This window comes from Trichoderma citrinoviride (assembly GCF_003025115.1).
Source record: "Trichoderma citrinoviride strain TUCIM 6016 unplaced genomic scaffold BBK36scaffold_5, whole genome shotgun sequence".
NCBI classification, from domain to species: domain Eukaryota; kingdom Fungi; phylum Ascomycota; class Sordariomycetes; order Hypocreales; family Hypocreaceae; genus Trichoderma; species Trichoderma citrinoviride.
In genome coordinates, this window is record NW_020194713.1 from 1,859,847 (window position 1) to 1,883,066 (window position 23,220).

The following is a 23,220-nucleotide window of genomic DNA, read 5'->3' on the forward strand; positions in this document are numbered from 1 at the left end:
TTGAAGCAGTCCACTGCATACCAGGAATCATTACATTTCCACAAGCAACCCACGTCTCATGACTTGACAATTCCGATACGTTCCAGCTCAACTCGCCAATCAGCTGCAGCTAGAAGCTTGTAGTTCACCTCGAACCTGGGCCTCCATCCCATCATCTCTCGCCTGGTATGGCCGTCGGCGCCACAGCCACGCAGCATCAGAGGGCATTTTGCGTCATTCGAGCCGGCACCGCTGCCAAACAGATATTCCACATAATCCCACCAAGATGCCGTGACTGCCTCTGCTGCATGCTCTTCCCTGAGCTCATGCCAAAGCAATGATAGCACGAATGTCTTGTAGCGACCGAGCGGCCGTATGTTGGGCGATAGAGCTACTGCATGCCGTAGCCTTGCGTCGTTGAAAAATGGGCTTTTTTGAACCAGCTCCAGGGGTAAATCGTAGATGTCCGCGTTCATGCGCTGCACATCCACTGCCAGCATCTCGAGTACTGACAAGCTGTAAGTGATGTCAACGCCGCTCCCAGCAGCAGCCAAAGATTCAGGCTCCCATTTCGCATCGGGCCCCAAAGCTAAGATTGTCAACGTCTGTATGTTTGGTAGAGTTCGGATGGCAAGTGCGCTTGCGAACGCCTGCATGTCTCCCGGGATTTCACAGAGGGCCACGTTCGTTATTCGGTTGCGATCAAGAGCAATGAAGCCGTCTACGGGCTCATCGTTCGTATCTGCCAGGAGCGGATTCAGAAAAACATCTTCCGGGATGCCCTTTGAAGGCCATCCGTCGAAGACGGTGAAGGTGTCGGTGTCGTAGCTAATAAACGGTGTATCGAAGCGTATATCGACACCAGACACGTTACAAAAGTGAGAGGGCTGGAAAAAATGAGGCAGCCAAACAGCTCGGGCTTCGTGATTTGCGTGAAGCAGCGGGAATATCGCGTGTTCCTTGGGCTGCACGATATATCGGTAGTGATACCGTTGCTGAGTGCTTTGTTCTTCGGCCCTTCTGCTTGCTCGAGAACCGATATAGCGAAAATGATGGCGATACCAATCAGAGGCTGGAGGCAGAATTCCGATCACGCGAGAAGGCCTCGGTACCGATTTCCATACCTTGAGCCTCAACTCAGCTGGCAGACGAGGGAAGGGGGAAAACTCTGTGGGAAGCGACCCCATGTTCACCGAATCGAATGTAGCATAAACGTGAAGATTGCGCGGCGTGTTTCGATCCAGCTGGGACAAAATGCCGGCGCTTGAGGGCAATCTTGACGTGGGAAAGGGAAAGCGTTCCTCTCGCCTTCAAGAAAATAACCAGATCTCGATTGGCTGAGAACACAAGAATGATCAGGATATTGAACCCTTTAATCCTCACGACATGCAGCCCCTCTTTGTGGAGATTCTGCAGTCTACTGCGCAACGCCTCTATCATTGGTTATGCTTGACTTCGTATGCCAGTCAGGCTCAGATTCAGAGGACAGATACACCGGTAAGAAGCGCCTTGTTCTGTCCGTCTTATGAGCATATGCAGTGGTTGCTGGCGGTCGTTACGTGGCTTCGTTCCATACGCCATTCAATGAAGCCATTGCAGAGACTACCTATGTAGGACAAAACACAAACTGGCGGTAATCGACATCTTTATTTGTTTGCTTGTTTGCTTGCTTGCTTGCTTGCTTGCTTGCTTGCTTGCTTGCTTGCCAGAGAAACGTATGACGCAATTGCCAGCTGTAGCCTAATCAACGTGATCCTCATCTGAGCCTAAACAGACCGTAAATCCTGTGGGTGAAGGTCGCGTAATCTGGACAATGGCCGCCATTATTATCAGTGACATCCATTGAAACACGCAAAAACGCGAATCAGACAAGGAGCTATTGGGACTAACGGAGCTAGGAACAACGAATGGCGAACAGAAGAATGGTACGTAGAGAGTAAGATAGCTGGGGCCGATCCCATAAGCATTCATTAGAGGTCGCACAGTTTGAAGTGCGACGAGGCGATTGCTTACCCGTCAATTTACTACTAGTCGCTAAGACACACCGATCAAATCGGTCATTGCGAATACACAAAGCAATTTCTCGTCTACATCGTGGATCTATAATTGTCTCCAATGTGTCCCTAGTCTATCCCAAATATGCCTAACTAATCGCCTACATCAATAGTTCCACTGGTCACACCAGTTCTTCATCAGCTCCTCATCAACTGGCCCAAGGCTCCTCATGGTCTGACTGTGTGCCACAGTCCTTGTCATGTCAAGGTAAGCGTGACCGATACCTGCTCTTCTTTGTTCATCCATTCCTTTGTAAGTGTCAATCAGCTTGATTCCGGGGTTCTTCTCCGCATCCTCGGCTGTAGCATTCACAGCGCTTGCTTCAAGGGCACGAATCCACTCATCCAGAGGGACGATGGCCTTGATGCGATCTCCATAGTAGCTTTTGAGAATCCTTGTCAGATCAGCCCAGCTCGTAGCGGACGGATTGACTCCGTGGAAATATCCCGAAATATCTGACAGGGGAACCCTTTGGGTGACTCCAGCAATGTCCAAAACTAATCCAGCAATGTCTTGCACTGGCGTCCAATCTATAACGTCCATAGGTCCGAGACTGGCTGGCAGCATGCCGAGGTGGACCGAGCTTGCAATCAGACTCGGGATGAATTCCTGGGGATTCCAGACGCCTTCCTTGGTTCGCGGACCAGCAATCTGCCCGACTCGAATGATGGCGGCCGAAATGCCAGATTTCTCAACAGCCGCGTCCAGAATGCAGCTGGCAGCATATTTTGACCGGCCGTAGCCCATTTTTGGCAGCGTTAGATCATCGAGGCGATGCTCGGGGACGGGCTCCTGCTTCGTCCAGCCATTCACGGTTCCAATGCTCGAGATGAAAATTATTGGAACTCTCTTAGCTGCCTTATTCGAAAATTCGACGAGTTGACGGACACCGAAAATGTATGGCTCGAACGAAGTAACGCTGATGTTGAAGTTAACAGGCCATGCATTGTGAACGATACGATCGGCCGTGGCCGAGATATCGTCGTACTGGGCCTGAGTGAGGCCGAACAGTGGTTTAGAGAGGTCGACACCGAGGAACTCGACTTTGGAGAAATCCGTGCTCAGCCCTCGGGTAGCATTGTAGGCTGACTGGCGGGAGCGTCCTCCATCCTCACCACGATTGAAAGCAATAATCTTGGCCACTCGAGGATTCTTGATTAGCTGGTCAAGCATGTAGGCACCAAGGGACCCCGTAGTACCAGTGACGATGACAGTCTGTCCTTCATCCAACGGATGAGATTGCGATTTATTGGGAGGCGGAAGGTCGGCAGTATACTTCTCGATGATTCGAGACATGGCGCGGATCTCTCCCTCATCTGCGTCGCCCGCGTTGTCGCCGCTGATGACTGTCGAGTATAGATGCCGCGCTAAGCCACTGATTGTTGGATTCGCGTAAATGGCACGAGCAGCAGCGGTATCCTTGTCTATCGCTACGCCAGCAGATTCCAAGGCGGAGCGTAGAATCTTGGAAAGAGTAAGGACCTGCATCGAATCGACTCCAATACTGAAAAGATCCGTCTCAGAGTCGACCTCGACTTTGCCAACTTGCGATCTGACAATATCCACAATGGAATGTGTCAAGGCTTCCAGGTTCGATATATTCAGTGAAGGCGCTTCTTCCATCTCGATACCCTCATCCGTATCCGCATATAGCTCATTGATGAAGTCCTTGTAGAGCTTCACCGTCGCGACTCGTTGAATGGAGCCTTTCGGTGACAGCAAAAATGGTTTCTCAGGATTTGAGATGGCAATCATATTGCGAGAAATCCTTCCATGGGCCACGGTGACCTTGTTGACCTCTTCCACAATTGGCCACACACTGTTGATGAGGGCTTCTCTGGCCGCTTCATCTTTTGGGTGTTCGTTTGGCTGCAAGATGAGAGCGGGCTGGAACCTTTGTTGCCCGACTACAAGGGCGGCCCTAATAGCGGGATGGCCGACAACAGCGGCCTCAATGTCGACAGGATTGAGCTTCTCGCCGTTCGAAAAGACGATAACGTTATCTGTACGGCCATTATAGAGCCAATGGTTCGGCTTCGTGGGATGCTTCTTGTACATATCCCCTGTAGACCACTCCGTCTTATCCGGGAAGGTGTAAAAGAGAGCCTGCCGCAGTGGTTCCGTAGGGTGTTTTCGACAAACAAACATTTCGTATATGTCATCGTCCGAGATTAGGCGAAACTGAGCACCCATTTCTTCAGCATTGATGATGATCCATTGCCATAGTTCAGGGTCTTTCTGGTAGTGAATCAGATATGGTACAATCCTGGGTTGGTTAGTCTTCAGCACTGAGATGGATTAGAGATAAACTTACTCTGTCGAAGAAATTACGTTTGTAAGCTTGACACCTTTCTTAACAAGCTCATCTCCGATCAAAGGGGAGAGATTGCCTATCCATTTGTTAATGATTATCCACCATGACATGAAAATAAAGAAGGGGAATTTGTTCAGTCCTTACCTCCGCCGAAGCCCGTAAGCTTGAGGTTGGCCAAGAGCTTAACGTGTGCGTCGTTCACACTCATGTCCTCAATGATGGACGGAGGGAGCAAAGCCGAATCGGACTGCGAATGGACAAGGCATTCGGCAACCATGTCAGCGCTCAGGGGTCGATTCGATACGCCATATACCATGGGGACACCATAGTATATTCCGAATATAGCCGTGCACGCAGTTCCAGCCATATGGAATAAGGGCATGGGCGAAAATATCTTTGAGCTGGCGGTCGCCCAGTAACTCCACATTGAAGGAGCACCGTCCAGAGGTGGTTCGTCCCGGAGAGTATCCGCGATGGCGAGACTTCCTTGGCGAACAACAATGGGCTTTGGAATGCCCGTTGAGCCGCTGGTATGCATAACCAGCATTGGGTGCCATCTCGCCTCTTCAAACGGCGTGTCGTATGGTAAATGAGGCGCCGTCGACTGAAGCCAAACGTCCATGTCGGGAGCTACCGTTGCCGGCATGCGATATGATTGAAGCCATGTCTCTACCGCGGATTTCATCGAGGCGTCATATATGATTTGAGTGCAGTCCGTGGCTTTGAACAGCGAAAGCTGAGCTTCAATGCTGTTGCGAGGCGAAATGAACAAAGCCTTGTGATGAGCTTTGATGCAGGCAAGCATGACAATTACATATCGTATGTCGTTTGGCCCAATATAGGCCACCGTGGGAAACTCGTCTTTCTCGTCGATCTGTTCTGGAGTCTCTCGGAGGAGCTCGCGAGCGAGATGGTTCACTCCGTTGGAGAGTTCCCTGAACGTGATGGGACGAAACCCATCCTTGGGGTTGCTGGATAAAGGCTGATAGACAAACGTGCGTTCAGGCTCGTTAGCCGCGTACTCATCAACGACATTGACCAAAAGGCGCTGTCCGTATTGCGGTTTTCGGTCGAGGCGTCCGGGCATGTTTGGTGACTGACGTAGCACCAGTTTTTCAGATCGTCTAAAAGAAAGGGTTGGATTGCAGTTGATGGAGAATGTTGTGACTATGGCGTGGCTTCTGACAAGATTCCATGAAGGGTAATACAGAAGCTTTATATAATGTGCTGGTAGCGGATCAAAGCATTGGTACTATAACGACGTCACGCATCCAATTTCCTGGCTACTGCTTCCTTTGTGATTCTGGAATCGGCATACTACATCGTAGATCGGACCCCCGTCAACGCCACAGCCGAAGCCATCCGCCGTCTTTCAGGGACAATCCGAGTGGATCATTTGGTCCCCCTTGTCGGTGTGGAAGCTTGATGGGAGCCGGTTCCGAGGATCAAACGTATATTTTGGGGGTACTGGACTAATACTTCGCATACGACTCAATACCTTAAGAAAAAGCCTCGGCTCTTAGCCCCTTTGAGATCAAGTGTATAGTGATACAGCATCGTGGACTTTTTGATTAGGCTGAGTCCACGGACTGTCCGGTGATCTATTTCTTGCAATGCTAGCTCGACTTGAAAGGGGCATGTCACTTCACATTGGTGGTACTAAGCTTGGCCGTTCAGTTGGGTTACCTCAATAAGACTTGATTCGCTCGTCCTCTCTTGTTGACACCTCGGACCACCGGGAGATGGAAACCGCCAGAAGGTGTGGAAAGAGGTCTATAGCCTTGCCGTGTTAGCCGCCCACAGAAAGCACCAAATATTATTTCCGCTCACAAAAAAAAAAACTGCGACATCCACTCACTCTACTGTGGTAGCAGCAAATGCGAACTGCATGCATCTATGGGACAGAGACAAGGCCAAGTCCTTCCAGTAAATGATCTTACACTTAGCCCAGAAGGCTTATAACGTAGAACGTACCTGGATGGAAAAGAAACCCACCCAGCTCGGTGAGAGACAAACCCCTGCTCCGGACTATTCATCATTGGCTTGGTTTAAAGAGATGTGGCTGGCGGGCCGTCGACGTGGTCAGCACTCCCGCCAGATTCTCGGCCTATCGGCGATCAAAGCGTACCACGACACATCAAGTGCCGCGCCGGGCCCGATGTACGGAGTTTACCAAATTCTCCTTACGCGTTTAGCAACTGGAATAGGAGCCCACTATTGTACCAACATTTTTCGGTTCATACTCTCAAAAGTAGTCCGTACGAGTACGTAGCAATCGCCAACAGAGCTTCATCGATCCACATATGTCTCGGAGCGGCGTTAATTTGGCAGCCGGTGCTCCGTTATATCGCCGCGGCAACATTTCCTACTACTGCGCCGATACGGAGGTCCACTTAGGGAGACTGTTTCAAGAAACCCCCTGATGCAGGCAGAATAAACCTGCGAAAAAAAGGGCGCATATGCCTCGGGAATGTAGTTTACACCTAAAAGGGGGCATCATGCGTTCGGCACCTTACTTCTTGCCTGGCTTTTCGCTGAGTCTCCATCCCGAGTGAGTTTCAACATCCGTCGTCTATGGACTTCGTGGCACATCGGAGCCGATGGACTCTCGGTGTCGCCTACGAAGTAATCCACTTACGGAGTATCGAGTAATGTTTTATTGTTATTCGCTCATCTCTCCTTTTTTCGGCGCAAAGTGATACACACAGTACAGCCTGGAGTGAGAGGTGAGTCCGTCGAAGTATCCAGCGTCACATCGTTATTTTCTGTTCCGAGGCAATTATTCTTGTTTGGGAACTCGATACACCGGTAATTCTAACGTGGTATTCGAGTCATTTCCATCGCCCAGAAGAGGAACTGGCCCTCGACAGAAGATGTAAAGTCTTCCATAGGTAGGTACTGAGTAGTCGCCGCTTCATCTCTGGAGCAGCAAAGCCCCTCCTGCCTATACAAATCAGGCGCCATAAGACTCCAAGGGCTGATAACTAAGGTATTGACCCAGGAACGTCATGCCATTTCGAATCCCAAATCATGCAGACGGAGTACCATGTGTCATAGAAGTGAGCTCTGCTCCTGTGACTATTTTGTTGTAACGGGTAGAAATACGCTATCATGCGTAGCATCCCGTGCAACTGGAATGCCGGAGACGCTGGCTCAGGTTGAAGCCTTAACTGCTGTCTTAGGTTATCCGGGGTCATTCGACAAGCAGATCGATATATTGGCTAGGCTTTGGAGGAAGGCAGTAATCGGAACTGCCCTGCGCCATATTGTTTGAATGGTTTACCGAGAATGTCTGTTGCGCTGGGGTGTAGCGTCCTCCTCATCCTCCTCTCTTACTAATATGTTCACGCGAGAGTTGAAAGTGAAGGCTCGGACTGAGAGAATACTACCCCAAATTGGTTTTAAAAAGGTCTGCGAAGGATTTCGCATCCATCGCGAGTTTGCGACTGAGGCATCAACCCCATATTCCGCCAAGTGCCGAGTCCAGCATCACGTTCCAGACCAGTGATCACTTTCATTATTACAGGAAACTCAACCACGTCGTCTGCGGTATTGATCATTAATGGTTCTTGCAGTAAGACGACCACATCCTCGGCATTTATATATGTCTCGCTCGCATGTACATTGGGGCATTGGCGGCTCGCTTCCGTCCAGGAGCCCGGTTGAAGAGGGACGGAGCCACCACTGAAACTCTGAGAGTATATCATCACGAGTTCGCTAAGACGGCGTTAGTCCAGACGTTCGACTGCCCAACTCTGTGATATCTCCAGGGTTTCCCTTTCAATGTTACGTATGTAGAGGTCAACGAGGTGGGCAATAGAGGCGATCCGATGAACGGAGCGTCACCGCCTATCGCAAATTCCAAGGCCAGATATGAAGGAGAGGCAGACTTCTGAACTTTCGGTGTCTCGTGCATTGAGCATTCTTGACCGACATTTGATTGGGGATAGAAGCTTTTACCAAAGTCGGGCGGGCTGTTATTAGGACTGAGATTCAGGCGTGTAGGTACTATCCTCATCGGCTGAGCCTGATCGTTAGACTAGATATTCAAGGCGACTGCGCCATATAACAGCAGACTACAACCCAGCGAGACATATACTCGGCCGTCTTGATCATTGAATTCTGATATAATCGTGAAATTCATCGAAGGCCTTGAAAGTTCAATGGCAAAGACTGTCATGTCGAATGGCTTCGGACTGCAAAAGAACACCAGTCAAGTCCGTAAACACTCAGGCTCTCTGGGCCGCTTTCTCTACATCTTCTTCCCACTCGCTGTTGCGACCAATAGTATTCCTTGGGGTGTTTCCGATATTTCTGTTGGGTAACTCGACTGCGTGCTCGCCGTGAGTAACATTCGAGATTGATAGTTTTCCCAAGTCGGGGCGGGGAGGTATGACTGAATACATTAGCAGTGCGGTTCTGTTCTGGCGGCGAAACCAGAAGGATCGTCAGTTGGTATATCTCTTTGATCGGGTAGCTCTTCACGGTTAACGTAGTCACAGAGTGATCCACAGAGAATTGCTCGTTGGATTCATGCAGCGCAGCTTCTTCATTCTCTCCGCGCCACTCAGACAGCCACGTCCATGTTACTATGCCTAACAGCTGTGGAAGGGCATTACTTTCATAGGTGAACACAATGAAATGTTAACATCGATTTCAGGAGTGCATCCTAAATAAAGTCTCTATGAGTTTCGAGTCAGCTTGCCAACTCCCATAATAGCATTAATGCCATTCCTCTATCTGCACCGTCATCCACAATGTTATCAGTCCGAGGCGGAAATGGTAGCTTACCTTCTACTTATAGAACATCAAATAATAATTAAGATACTACCCTGCTGTAGATCTTGGTCAATTGAAGCAGAATCCCCACTGCCCAAAAACAAGCATAAAAGAGCGACTGGGTCCGCATCTTCGGCATTTGAAGAAGCAAGTCGGCCTGGAGCTGATTATCCGGTAGCGGTTTGATGAATGAGACAATACCCGCGGCGTAACCACGATGGCTACTCCCGACCTGCGATAAGATAATCTGAACATTGCATTCATTCTTATGCCCCTATACTCCTCTTTAACATCGGCAACGCTGAGACCATTGCATCTGATTGCCATATATCCCCAGTCGCACATAACGTGAAACGTTGCATACCAAGTCTTCTCATCATAGTGTTTACGTCCAACCGTAGTTTGGCTTAATCATAAGCGTTCTAATAAGTCCCCGACGACTCGAGTGCAAACACTGGGCAGAGTGATCATCATCAACTTGTGATGTAGAATACGAAATGGGGTTTGCAATCAGAGTACTGTTATCTAGCAATCTGTAACGGAAAGTCCAGATGGAGCAATCGAAAAACTTTCCATGTGGCCCGAGGCAACCAAAAGGCTATCCACTTGCGAAACTGCCTGTAGGTGCCTTCACTCATATCGGGAAATTGTAGCCAGCTAACGCAAACCAGTCAATGGCGAGGTCATTTGCCGTGGCGGTACCAGGCAAGTGGAACTTGGGAAGAGGCCATCGGTGAAGTTGGCGGTTTTGTCATGGGTATGAGCCCCTTATTCAGGCCCGTTGCATCAAATTCTGATCCCTCTTAATTCTGCAAAGAATGCATAGTAAAAGGCATGCCTCAAGCCACCCGGCATTGACTCTAAAGACGCCTGTATACAGGCTGCCTGTCATGACGCGTAGATTCGGATTCCTCTCATTAGGCAGAAGGTTCATACCAGCTAATGTCGTTCATGGCGCTCAGGAGACGAGCCTTACTTGTCAGATGTGCTGTATTCTATTTCTATATACTATGCATCTTATCAGATCCCCCTTTTCTGCACAGCCAAATCGAACAATAGCCTATTGCTCGCACCAGCCAAGCTTGCCAAGCAATGCCACCTGTTGCTTCAGCTTGGAATGTGGGGATTACGGTAGTATTCCCGATTGCCTCAAGAAGAAGCAGCAAGGATCCTACCTACGGAGATGCGGGGCGCCAAAATATTTTGCCGTTGGCACTGGGCACGCCCACCGTCAGCAGCTGGCGCAGAGAGTATGTAATCCTGTGATTCCAGAATACACCCTACACCGATCGAAACACGTCAAAGCGTTCGTAATTGAGTCTGGACATTGTACTCCAGCATACGAATCGTTCCTCTCATTCATTTATATTACAGATTTCTGATTTAGCAATGATCTTCAGAAAACTTCCACCAATCAGATTCCCGTTACCCCGGGTATTACGGCACAGCGGAGATTCTAACGTTCAAACCATCCTAGCAGGCACTCGAGTACCTGTCGATTCTGTATTAGTGCTGTATTCCACTGCTAGTCAGTCTGAAACAACATCAGGATTCTACGCGTCGAGAACACCGTGCAAGTCAGTATATAAGCCAGATGAGGAGCCGCTTGCTTGTCATGTTATAACTCTACTCATCTTCATCTCTACTCATCTTCGCCAAGCAAGATACAACAGTAGACATTGCTGTTCCAGCGGTAGCTCTACAACCATCATGCCTGCCCTCAAGACCCTTATTGCTTCCAGTCTCCTGGGAGCTGCCTCAGCCCTCAACCCCAGCTGTGCTCCAGGTGGCAATTTCGACCTCAGCAAATGGTCTCTCCAGCTTCCCATCGGTAACCCAGGCAGCCCAACTACCATCCCGGCGTCCCAGCTTGAGGGCTGTGCCGGTTATCAAGACCCGGGTCACCATTACTTCTTCACCGAGAGTGGCGATGGCGCCCTGGTCATGAAAGTGCCGGGAGCTCCCTCAAACACTGGCTGTGTTACCACTCCCAACAGCCAGCACTGCCGCACAGAGCTGCGTGAAAGCAACCCAAGCAGCTGGAGCCCCAACGGCTCCAACAACAAGCTGACGGTGTCTTTGGCTGTTGAACAGCCCGACAACTCCGGCCACGGTACCGTCATCGGTCAAATTCACATCGATGACAGTGTCAGCTCCAAGCCAGTATGCGAGCTGTACTACAACTCCAGCGGTGTTCTCGCCATGGGCGTTGAACAGACTCGCTCCGGCGGTAACGAGATCATCACAACCGTTGGCAATGTTCCCGTTGGTCAGCCTTTCACCTACACCATCAGCTACTCCAACAATGTCCTCAGCGTCAGCATCAATGGCGGCGCACCACAGACGCTCAGCACCTATTCCCTGGATGCTCCCCCCAGCTACTTCAAGGTCGGCAACTACAACCAGGGCTCGAGCGCTTCCGACGTTCACTTTTACTCGATTGACGTCTCTCATTAAAGAGTTTCACTCTAAGAGGATGACACCGGAGAGTACATATTCGTTCGAGCTACTTACGGCTCCTGTATATATGAGAAGAAGATTCTGAGCTATAAAGTCTCATTCTGCTAGCTATATCTATCCATACGACCAATGTTAATATTGTGAATTATTTCCCAATCCGCTGATGACAACCGGTGTGATGCCCCTTCTAACCCAACTTTAAGTATCGAATTACAGGATAACACAAGGTAGGTCATGTTTTTTGCATTTCCCTGTCGGACAAAAAACCTTGTGATCGCGGTGTCCCAATTTGACAGTGATGCCTCTTGTAAGATTCGTGTTGTAGGCTACATAGGTAGTGTCATTGAGCCTCCCACTCACACTCACGGGTGGAAGCTCCACCGAGAGAAGCGTGCTCAGATCGCGGCGTTCTTTAGCTCCCTCCATTAAGACAGTATGACGGCCCATGATGTACGTTCCTGGACAGATAATAAGTGTAGGCACCTTTTAGGAGTTAAGTTTAACATTATTATTTGTTTCGAGCTTGAAGCTTTTGAAGACAATGACGCCGATGCCGAAGGGCTTGGTTCAGTGAAGAAAGGCAATTGAACCGCAAACTTCAATAGGGGTTAAGGCTAACCTGCTTTGTGAGCCGAGCTCAGAGCTTTGGCTTTGGCCAGCTTCTCACGAGGTTCCAATCGGCTTCTCCTCCAAATTGTCCGAGTCCAGAGGCTGAACGCAAATGCCGAGCTGCTGTCGCGTAAGCAAAAACCGCCACGGCGACTTATTACGAAGCGCAGCTCGGCATTTTACCATCTTCCCGAGGTCGCCCGCCCACCCGCTCGGCAACAACTTCCTATCACCATGTTGTCTTGACAATATCAAAACCGACTTGATCGCAGATATATTTTTTGATCGCAATTTTGCAAACATGACATCCCTCTCGGCTTTTGGAAAGCCGACAAAGGCTTGCACGTAAGTAACACAGTCACCTTGACAGACGCCTAAATCTATACGATCCCGCTGCTTCCGCACCCCCCAGTGTTCTGCTTCCTGAGTCCCTTCAGTCGACCGAGATGCGGCAACAATTGTAACAGGCTCAATCTTCCGCTTACAATATCAACAGGACTTGCAATCACCGGAAGCTGAAGTGCGACGCGGCTATTGTTGGACTGCCCTGCAGCCGATGCATTTCGAAAGGATATCCAGAAACATGCGCTCTTGCTAACAGACGCCGCCGCAAGTACGCCTTTCATACAATCTTCTCGACCTATAAATCACCTAATAGTGACCGTTGCATCAAACATCTAGGCCTACGATTTTAGGCAAGGGCAGGCGCCAAGACTTGGCTCGCTCAGAGACTTGCGCTCAGTCTACACGACAAGATGAGTCGAAATCCGTAGACCAACTACTGGTTAGTACCGTCTGCCTCTTTTTCCGAAATAAACTGCGAGCCTTATGACCACAAGCAGGAACCGCATGACTCACCGGATGGGCGCCCAGCACAGTTCCCAAATTGGGATCTCATTGATGGCCGTGATGGAGTCCACTATATGAGCATACTTGGCCGACTAGCCCGTAATGAACAGACATGCACGCTCAAGTATCCGGGCTCAAAAGGCCTTACGGGTAGGCCGCAAAAGGAACATGAAGGTCAAATAAGCAATCCGGCATCGCATACAATGCGACTCAACACTGCAGACAGAGAGTATCTCGAAAAAAGAGGGGTGTTTACTCTGCCCCCACAAACTTGCTGGTATTTCCGTGGATTCTTCCTTTGGAGGTCTCTTCTAATTGCGTTGTAGCGAATCCATGTTACGGCGACATTTCACGACGGTTTATCCGCAAGTTCCAGTTTACGACTACATCGAGTTTATGGACTCATACCACTCGGGTTCTTTCTCATGGTTCTTGATGCAGACAATCTTAGCCAGCGCAGTGCCATTCACTCCGTTGGATATCTTGGCTGAATGCGGCTTTGGAGATCGTGCTACGGCATTGGAATTTTTCTTCTCAAACGCAGTGAAATTATACGACTTTGGATGCGAAGGAAACCAGCTAATCAAATTACAAGGATCCCTCATCATGAGCACCGTTCTTGTATCATACTCTATGGACAAGGACTTTAGGTTTTGGCACCACAACGCCGTGCGTCTTGCGATCAGGCTTGGTCTGCATAAAGAGTAAGTCCGATTATTTTGGCAGTGCATATGGAAACTTGCTGATCCGAAAGAAAAAAGCCACGTAATGGAAGAAAAGGGACTTGTCATGAAGAACTTATACCAAAGAATATGGACTGTGATATACGTGAGTTTTCCCAGCGATACGCTTGGAAAAGCCCAGCACTAAACTCTTCTCTCGTCAGTGCCGTGAGATCATCTTTTCCATCATGCATCTGGAAGCACCCAGTCTCATTCAATATTGCACGCGGCCAGCTTCTGAGGCAGAATGGGGGAATGCGCAGGTCCCGCCAAGGCATGCTGCTATACTACCGCTATGGACCGAAGGCCAAAAATGTTACAGCAATGAGCATTTGAAACTGGCCATCATAGGTAAGATATCTAAATGCATCATGTCTTCTCGCAATTAATGGTGATTTTGAGTAGCCACTCGCTGGCAAAGCGTATTACGCACACTGGATCCGGGAGAAAAGTCAGCTCCTCAAAATCTCGATGAAGAGATATTCTCTTCCTTCACGGCATGGAGAGATTCACTGCCAAAAGCAACCGCGTTGGACCACGGCACTCTGCAGAGCAGGCCGCAGGAGATCTCTCTAGAGACTCTTGAAGCAAGCAGCTATCGATTTGAGTGCATCTTTTATCGATTATTGCTCAATCGCTCCATCTCCAGCGGCCAAACAAGGAGCCGGATAGATGTTTTAAAACGGCGGCTACGCACAGCTATATTTGAGCTGGACACCATTGTCAGCCGCCTCCTGGCGGCTGACCTCTTGAAATTTGCGAATCTAAACGTGTAAGTCATATTCCAGCCGCTCTGTCCTTGATCTGCTTTGCATTTCTGATGAACAATTTACAGGCTTGGGTGTGCCGCATGCTTGTTAGCGTTGCATATTGAAACCGTGTTGGACCCGACTGAGCCACCAATTACAAAGTCCTTGACTATAACATATCTTCGTCGCAGCGAGCTTGTTCTTCAAAAAATATGCGAGGTCATTCCAGCCATGGAATGCAATCTACGCCTTCTTCGCAAATATCTTGACCCGAAAAGACTTGAGGCAGCGATGCTTATGGACCCACCGCCAGTCGAGAGCCTGTTGCCTATAGAAATGCAAGAACAGGAAGCTCAGCAGCCGGGCAAAGAGACGCAATACCTTGAGCAAAGCATTTTTAATGAGTCGGAGCGCCAGGCAGATCTGACAAACAGCGCGGTTCGGCTATCGGATGATGATGCATCAGAAATGTTGGGTGACATGAACGATTGGCTAGACGGTCTGATATGGCTTGACTACTTGAAGGATTCCAATCTCATACCCAACTAGTCAAGGTGTCACTGCAAAGATGAAAGCAATAGCAATCATAAACTCTCGGTGATTTTCTTATTGATCAGGCAAATCGGTGATTATTGTAGATGGTCTGGGAGCCGCCTATCGCAGCTACGTCAGCGCATCACTGCAGATTGGAGTACTGTGTGTAGGTATCTACAATACGCAAAGTGTGCCGTTTGTCTTTCCATCAACCTCGGCATCTCTCAGCCTGCTATGCGTAACGCACGTCAGCCAGATAAGCAGAGTTCCATATCGGGGGACGTATTGTCAGGAAACTTACCAAAGCTCGCCTTATTCATCAACTCGGCTTTTCAAAGTTCGGGAATTCGTAACTCGTGCCGAGGACACCGGCACAGTACTCAGCTCTAATTATATATAATGCATTGATACGCCTGTGCAACTTGAGCTCCTCGCTGAGGGGCGTCCTTTGCTATAGCTCCGTTCTGGCACGCTTGTGGTACTGGCCGAGCGACATTTCGAGTTGTCGTGATGGCCCCAACCCCCCCTGCCCAGAACGCAGACTCCTCCATGACAGACATCGAGCAGACTTTATATGATTCAGATGGCTCATCTACTCCTTATCCTCTGGCCGAGACACTTACAGATTCAAAGGTTTCTTATCTCCGATTCATCCTCGATCAACCACTTATAACCCCCGCTGTCTTGAGTCACAAGTACGAGGGCTTGGGAACCAGCTCAAGTCCATACCTGGTCACATGGATGAAACACGATCCTCGCAACGCACGGGAATGGCCCCAGGGAAGGAAAATACTCACCACGGCCATTATGGCAATACTCACATTAGCGGCCGCGTTCGTCTCGTCAACATATTCGGGCTGCAGGATCGAAATCATATCAGAGCTTGACACCAACAACGAAGTATTTTCACTGGGCATTGCGCTATACGTCCTGGGCTTCGCACTCGGGCCATTGCTATGGGCTCCTCTGGGCGAGTTGTATGGACGCCAGATCATCTTCTTCATCACCTATGGAGCCTTCACAGCGTTCAATGCCGGGAGCGCCGCCGCCCAGCATATATACTCGCTCGTCATTTTACGATTCTTTGCGGGAGCATTTGCGTCCTCGGCTCTGACAAACCCTGGAGGCGTCATTGCTGACATGTACGACGCTGAGCACCGAGGCCTAGCGATGGCTTTGTTTGCCGCAGGCCCATTCATGGGACCTGTCTTAGGGCCTATAGTTGGAGGGTTCTTGGGCGAGACTCGTGGTTGGCGTTGGGTTTCGGGATTGACCGCCATCTTCTCTGGGGCTCTGTGGATTGTCAATGCTGTTTTTGTACCAGAGACTCATGCGCCCTACATCTTGCGAAAACGAGCACAGGTTATGTCCAAGATGACAGGCCACATCTATCGCAGCAAAGTCGAAGCCGACAAGAGCGACAAGTCTGCCTGGGGCGAACTGAGGATATCGCTGACCCGCCCTTGGGCGCTGCTCTTCTCTGAACCAATCGTTCTGCTTCTATCCATCTACATGTCCATCATCTACGGGACGCTGTATATGTTCTTCGCAGCGATACCTATCGTCTTTCAGGAAGACCGCGGTTGGGGTGAAGGAAAAGGAGGCTTGGCTTTCTTGGGAATCTTGATAGGAGTGGATTTGGCCGTGCTCTTATCCGTCTTATATCAGAGGAAATACAAACGGATGGTGCAGCAGAACCGAGCCGGCGGTGGGACAGGATCACTTCCTCCGGAAGCTCGCCTACCGATGAGCATGGTGGGAGCGATTTCTCTTCCCGTTGGCCTCACTTGGTTTGCATGGACGAATTATCCCCACGTCCACTGGATGGCGAGCATTGCAGCAGGCGTACCATTTGGCCTTGGTATGGTGCTTGTCTTCACGTCAGTCAGTGCCTATCTCGTCGACACATATTCGGTTATGGCCGCTTCTGCGCTGGCAGCCAATGTGGTGATGCGCTCTACGTCTGCCGCCGCATTTCCTCTGTTTACAGCACAAATGTATACTGCGCTGGGCATTCATTGGGCCTCGATGATTCCGGCGTTTCTAACGGTGGCTTGCGCCCCATTGCCTTTTTTCTTCTACAACTGGGGTAGTCGCATTCGAGCCCGATGCAAATACTCGGCTGCTGCACAGGAATTCCAAAGAGAAATTGAGGAGAAACAGTGACAAAGGGTAATTTTGCCTACCTATACGAGGGATCTGACTGAGCCTAGAGCTTTGGAGTGGACGCCTACGTACGTTGAGTTGCAATCGTGCAATCACGATTGAAGTGTACGCATGAAGATTGACGAGTGTCATGGCTTAAATGGTGTTTCGGTTTAGGATGAAATCCATATGTAAAATAATATCTATAGAATAGCAGAGCACCTGAAATACATCAAATGCTGAGTATCGATCATATATAATGAACAATGTATTCGGTATTTGACGAAGAGTCGCAGTCACATTTGGGAGGTCGTCCGTTGAATCCGCGTCTTCTTGACATCTTAACCCAAACTCTGGCCTCTGATATGAATCAGCTGGAACCCATTCTTGAAGGCTTTCTCGCCACGTAACAACAAGCCAATCTCTCCGGGATGTCTCCAATGAAGCCAAGAGACAACGATTAGCATGGGCAGGGCATCAAAGACATAAATAAAGGCCTCGTTTTGCAGCAAGTACCCGTCATGCCCCTGAGCATACTCAATGACGCGAAATAAGTTTCGGATGATAATAAGGCAGCTCGCAACATATAGCGTTTGGAGGTAGACTTGCCAGCGACACTCTGGTTGCTGTGAGCGAACAGTTGGGATCGATCTCATGCGGATGTGGAACACGGCTGCAACGACGACGAAAATGCCAAACCAAATTAACTGCAGCACAAGGCCTCCGATAATGACGTTGTTGCCGGTGTCGGCCATGGATGGATTGCTACTGCCTGTAGCCAGAATGCCGCCACCTGAATGATGAAGCCTGTGTTAGCTAACAATCTAGAGCAGGACGTCAATGGCAAGTGTATATCGCACCTCCGGATAGAAGTAAGAAGCAGACAACATCTCCAATGACAAAGATTTTCGTCAACCATTGTGGCTTGATTATTGAATGATCCTGTCCATCGACGAGGAGAATGATTCGTCCGAGTATCATGTAGATGGACGCCGCGAATAGCGCTGGTGCAAGAAGGATGAACATGCTCTGAGTGATGTAAGGACCCAGCGTCCAGCAGCCAGCCTTTTCAGCCCCAGACGTCGCTCTGGCGGCAAATCCAACGAATTCGACTGAGGTTGGTAGTTAGACGTCAGTGTCTTCTTGTTTGTCATTCCCGTGAGCGACAAGGACAGAACTTGGGGATAAAGCATACAAAAGCATCCAATTACCAGTGGAGTCAAATACCAGCTTCTGGTTTTCCACATCTGGATGAGGTGTATCACGGTAGATACAAAGAAGAGAATGCAGAACATGACAGCAGCAGCAATAGAGGGAATGTATTGATAGAAGGCAAAGGCAGCATGTCGCCAATCCGGGTCGCACTTTGTTCCCATGGTCAGGAAGTGAATTTGAGACAGCGTATAGCGGGATAACAAAGAAAGTCGTGGAAGAAAGGAAAAGTGAGTGGATAGAAAAGGGAAGTGTCACAAATGATAACCTGCGATATTTGAACTGAAATAGGGTTACGTTCATCGCTCAACTGGGTCATCGTGTAATCACCAATACAGACGTAGCAGAAACAGGAGCTTCGATGGCCAATTGACGAGGGATCTTGTTTTGATCCTCTCCAGCCAGAGATTCGGGCTTAAAGTGGCTTGGTCCATCGTATAACCTCTGCCATATACGCGGATATGCGTATTGTCGAGCCCGTGATTGGCGAAGAAGCTTACCTGGAATTCCCATATACGGACACCTCCCTGGATCCTGACAAGAATAAGGCCGCGTACGAAGAAAGGGTGATGTACCCAGACAACACGCCTTCAACCCCCATATGGATACGAAGAAGGCGAATTGGTCTACGCAATCACTGTGGTTTGACTTGGTACAGACAGAGTCGAGCGTGCCGCTACCAAAATTAATCTGGGTCAAGGATTCGGAGACCCCTTGATCCACCTGCGTATTCCTGCATCTATTATTGGTTGGCCAAGCTGGGCCTGCTTCGAGTTCCACTGAGACTCCAAGCCACAGCTTTGCTCAACAGACGCAAAATACTGCATGTGTTGGTACTGGCCTGCGTTAGCATCATGTTGTCTGGCCTTGCGGGTTAGCAATGGTGCACATATCAGCAGTTCACATAGATAACACTATTTATTCCTGATGACCCTCAGTCATGTCGTATACATTGATTAGAGTAGCCATAAAGCTATACGATGTCCACGAGATCTTTCGTCTGTCATTGCTTTATTATCGTGTGAGCCGATGCACTCTTAGTTTCTCAAATTCCGTATCATTGATATCTTCTGCGTATGACCAAGAATATTCAACGAGCACGTATCCTGTTTTGGAAATTAAGGAGAGTTTGCCAAACCTATCAGTCAAATGGTGGCATTCAGCTGTTCGTTGGGCCATATCATCCATCGTGCCCATCGTGTGCCCAAATGTGTTGAGATGGACTGGATCAAAAAGCGCCCGGATTCACCAAAGATCCAGAACTTGCGCAAACGATGCAAAAGCACCGCGTGGAAGGACAATATGATGAGTGCTTCCGGGACGCGTTTCCTGAGCATTTCCCCAAATCTGGCTGGCACCAGAATGGACCACGCGATGGTGAAGTGTATCTGAAATTGAGTCCCTTGATGGGTGTGATGTAGTTTGAAAACCCAATGGAGAATATCGGCGGCTTCAACGCATGCCTCCTTATCCGCCTCTTCAAGGTCAGAGTCATCGATGAGAGACAGGATACCGTCAAACTCGTGCGAGTGGCCTTTGGCAAACCCTCTGCCTGAGATATCACGCTGTCCAACAACTTCCTCCACTATGCCCTTTATGGCTGGCCATGATTGCTTGATTACAACGGAGACGCCTCGGTGGACCGGAAAGTAGGTGGCGAGTTGCTCCAGGAAGACGTCGAAATTGCTGCACTGGAATGTTTCGAACATGACATGCAAGCCCAGAAACGAAGCATACAGAAACCAGGAGCATGAATTCTGCTCCGAGATACCCAGTTCGGAACGGTTGAACAATGTCAATGCCCGCGTCTGAAGCTCCATTGCCTGGTTGCGAAAGAAGATTTGCTGTTGTCCCCGGTGAAGAGTGCTCAGATGTGCCGCTGAGAGAGCAAGAATCTGATCCATGAGGTAAGGGCTGGTGAGAGCGCATTGCATAATCACCTGACGCATCGACGCTGGTAGCTGAATCATGCTTGCTTCTTCGAACCCGCGGGACTCAAAGTGGTGAAGCAGCTTAAGGTGCGCTAAGCTGTACGCTTGAGCCTGCCACTCCTGGGTATGGCATTGTGTGAGAGAGGAGAGCGTAGAAGGCGACGGCGAGATTGCTGATGGTGATGGTGTAGCCGGCGGAGTCGGTATCTTTAAGCCATAGGAGCGATGGGATGGGCGCGTGAGGCGGTACGAACAGGGTCGACTGGTGATGGAGCAGTTGAGGCAAGTTGGCCAGCTCTCGTCGCATTTTTTGTGGCGTTGCTTGCATTCTCTACACCCGTTTCGAGATTTGCGGTGAGAGCTGCGCATGATTCGAACGTATTCTGAGAAGAGCTGGATAGTCACAAGCTGGGAAGGGCAAGCAGGATACGTCTGTATTCAAGCTTAAGCAATATTCTCCAGTGACTTCAACGTCGGCTTTGCCATGTATTGGTTATGGACATCTGCTCTCAGGGGTCATGGCCCTGTTATGCCACAACCTAAACAGATAAATAGCATCAAAAGTCATACGCGTAATACTCCATACCTAGGTACGTGGTGGCAGAACTCAGCCACAGCCCGATTGCGTTGACCCACAGCATGACAGTGAGCAATACGAGTACCTTTTGCGCTGCGGACCGATAACTGGTTCGTACCCTGAGGCCTCAATGGAAAGTCTGAGAATGACGCACAAATGTCTCGGTGTATATTACTAGTACTACCACTGGCAACCATCTTGTATCTGATGAGATAAATGACATTGATGAGAGTGGTGGTTATGTTTCAAATGCGCGCTACCCCCGTGAAATGCAAAATGTTAACTTCTCAAGAATGGTTGTACAGTTCAAAGCCTGAAATTGCCCTCCAAAAGGATATTGACAGCCTCCTCCCAGCCTCGAGAAGACGCAATGTCGATGACAGACCGGCCTTGGTCATCCTTGACCTCAAGGTCAACGCTGCACTTGTTGCTCAACAGCTTGAGGACCCTCATGTCGCCATTTTCGACGGCCTGCATAAAGGCGTTCCAGCCACGGTAGACCTTGTTTGGATCCGCGCCCTTATTGAGAAGCATTTCCAGAATGTCTGTGTCGTCGCCACGGCACCTTCGGACGGCCTTGACAATGGGGAGATGCTCGCCGGGAGCATTTAGATCGGCGCGGCCATCGGTGATGAGAAACTCAACCATCTCCTTCATGTCCTCGCGGATGGCCGTGGTCAAGGGAGAGAAAACTCCTCCGTTCTTGTCCTCCACCGAGACGCCTGCTGCGAGCAACAGCTTGACGGATTCGATCTGGTTTGCCGCCACTGCCATCTCCATGACACCCTTGTATGCGCGAGGTTCGGCAAGCACTGACAGTATGCGCCTGAGAATTGGAGGGCTTCGTACAGCCATGCACACCGGCCAGTCCTGTCCTCGCTTGTTAGGATCCGCTCCCCTGGCAAGCAAGACTTCGATCATTTCCATGCGGTTCTCCCGAATGGCGGTCGTCAATGGCGAGCATCCCTTCGGCGTTCTCTCATTGGGATCGAGGCCTTGATCTAACAGCCAAGACAGTGCTTCCATATTGTTACAGCTGACGGCCGTCTCCAGGATCCCTTTGGGGGTGTGCAGATCTGCACCAGCGGCGACCAGCGGAGGCAAGAAGTGGACACGATCATGGGTGACGCACTTGTACGCAGGATACTCGCTGGCCGTGACATTCGGGTCAGCGCCATTGCCGAGCAGCAGTTGGAAGATGTCCATCCTGTTGTCGCGGATTGACGTGCAGAGAGGTGTGTAAACGCCATCTTTTTTGGCGTTGGGGTCGACTCCGGCCTTCAAGAGTACACGCACCGACTCGATGTTGTTGATGCTTGTTGCCAACTCCATGATGCCAGGGCACTTCTTGTAGTCCGCACCGTGGTTCAGTAGCAGCTGGAGACAGGAGGTCTGGTGGACTGCCGGCCAAAGCATATGCTTTGGTCCGGGGAGGTTGGCATTCGCCCCGTTCTCTAGGAGGCTATTCACAATGTCGACTCGGGAAGCATTGATTGCTTCGAAAAGGGCAGTTTTGCCTTCTCTATTCTTCTCGTTGGGATCGACACCGTAATGGAGCAGAAGATCGATCATCCTCTTCGGTGTCTTCTTGTTGATGGCTGCGATGAGCAATGTGTTGCCATCTGATGTAACCTGAGACAGGTCACCGCCGTACATCAACAGCAGATGCGAGAGGCTAACCTTGTTGGACGTGATTGCGACCACGAGGGGAGATTCAAGCTCTGGCCCTGCCAGGAGGTTGGGATCCGCTCCATACTTGAGAAGCGCAATTGCTCCCGAGAAGAACATCTTCTGCACGGCTGCAAAGAGGGGCGTGATGCCATCGCGGTCCGCCTCGTTGGGATCTGCGCCAAAGAGAAGCAGCAGGCGGATACTCTCAGAGTCGTGGAGGTTAACAGCCTCTGCCAGGGCTCCGTTGGGAGACACTCCTCTATCCAACAGCTGCTCAACCAATTTGTGATTCTTTCCTCGGACAGCGGAAGTGATGCTGTTCCTGAGATTTTCAGCGTCTGAGCCTACTGTGCTGCGAGGCGTCCAGCGCGGCATGGTGAATGGATCAACCTTGAGCCGAACGGCCTTGGACTTACCAAGTTCCATGCCGGCAAGTTCTTCTAGAAGCGCATTAGACTCTGTGTTGGTGCTACTGTGCGACGATGCGTCGCCGATGGTGCTGGCCCGATCAAAAGCTTGGACAGCGCTGGAGTTTACTCTCTCAGACCTTATTGAGCTGGGAGTGGTGATGCTGTAGTGGTGAACAATGTCGTCTAATGGTCCACGTGAATCGGCGAATGGCTTGTTCGCTAGA

General features: G+C 50.0%; 7 protein-coding genes across 7 annotated transcripts; 3 read left to right on the plus strand and 4 right to left on the minus strand.

Moving 5' to 3' along the window:
- Positions 1-56: 56 nt before the first annotated feature.
- On the minus strand, positions 57-1,166 carry BBK36DRAFT_1115671 (hypothetical protein; the record flags this gene model as incomplete). Its single annotated transcript, XM_024890152.1, has 1 exon — positions 57-1,166. One exon carries the CDS (start codon positions 1,164-1,166, stop codon positions 57-59), a length of 1,110 nt encoding a protein of 369 aa, XP_024751090.1.
- A 973-nt stretch (positions 1,167-2,139) lies between these two features.
- On the minus strand, positions 2,140-5,435 carry BBK36DRAFT_1115923 (acetyl-CoA synthetase-like protein; the record flags this gene model as incomplete). The annotated part of the gene is made up of 3 exons (XM_024890178.1): positions 2,140-4,300; positions 4,349-4,424; positions 4,493-5,435. The coding sequence occupies 3 exons, from the start codon at positions 5,433-5,435 to the stop codon at positions 2,140-2,142; spliced, it is 3,180 nt and encodes a 1,059-aa protein (XP_024751091.1).
- A 5,402-nt stretch (positions 5,436-10,837) lies between these two features.
- On the plus strand, positions 10,838-11,584 carry BBK36DRAFT_1168147 (polysaccharide lyase family 7 protein; the record flags this gene model as incomplete). Its single annotated transcript, XM_024895137.1, has 1 exon — positions 10,838-11,584. One exon carries the CDS (start codon positions 10,838-10,840, stop codon positions 11,582-11,584), a length of 747 nt encoding a protein of 248 aa, XP_024751092.1.
- Positions 11,585-12,308: 724 nt separating this feature from the next.
- Positions 12,309-15,065, plus strand: BBK36DRAFT_1115830 (hypothetical protein; the record flags this gene model as incomplete). Its single annotated transcript, XM_024890168.1, has 8 exons — positions 12,309-12,541; positions 12,693-12,809; positions 12,878-12,980; positions 13,039-13,322; positions 13,372-13,749; positions 13,910-14,118; positions 14,173-14,537; positions 14,664-15,065. The coding sequence occupies 8 exons, from the start codon at positions 12,309-12,311 to the stop codon at positions 15,063-15,065; spliced, it is 2,091 nt and encodes a 696-aa protein (XP_024751093.1).
- A 534-nt stretch (positions 15,066-15,599) lies between these two features.
- Positions 15,600-17,216, plus strand: BBK36DRAFT_1116306 (MFS general substrate transporter; the record flags this gene model as incomplete). The annotated part of the gene is made up of 1 exon (XM_024890217.1): positions 15,600-17,216. The coding sequence occupies one exon, from the start codon at positions 15,600-15,602 to the stop codon at positions 17,214-17,216; it is 1,617 nt and encodes a 538-aa protein (XP_024751094.1).
- Positions 17,217-17,536: 320 nt separating this feature from the next.
- Positions 17,537-18,571, minus strand: BBK36DRAFT_1115588 (RTA1-domain-containing protein; the record flags this gene model as incomplete). Its single annotated transcript, XM_024890146.1, has 3 exons — positions 17,537-17,988; positions 18,056-18,307; positions 18,391-18,571. The coding sequence occupies 3 exons, from the start codon at positions 18,569-18,571 to the stop codon at positions 17,537-17,539; spliced, it is 885 nt and encodes a 294-aa protein (XP_024751095.1).
- Positions 18,572-19,552: 981 nt separating this feature from the next.
- On the minus strand, positions 19,553-20,707 carry BBK36DRAFT_1116184 (hypothetical protein; the record flags this gene model as incomplete). Its single annotated transcript, XM_024890208.1, has 1 exon — positions 19,553-20,707. The coding sequence occupies one exon, from the start codon at positions 20,705-20,707 to the stop codon at positions 19,553-19,555; it is 1,155 nt and encodes a 384-aa protein (XP_024751096.1).
- Between the last annotated feature and the right edge of the window lie 2,513 nt (positions 20,708-23,220).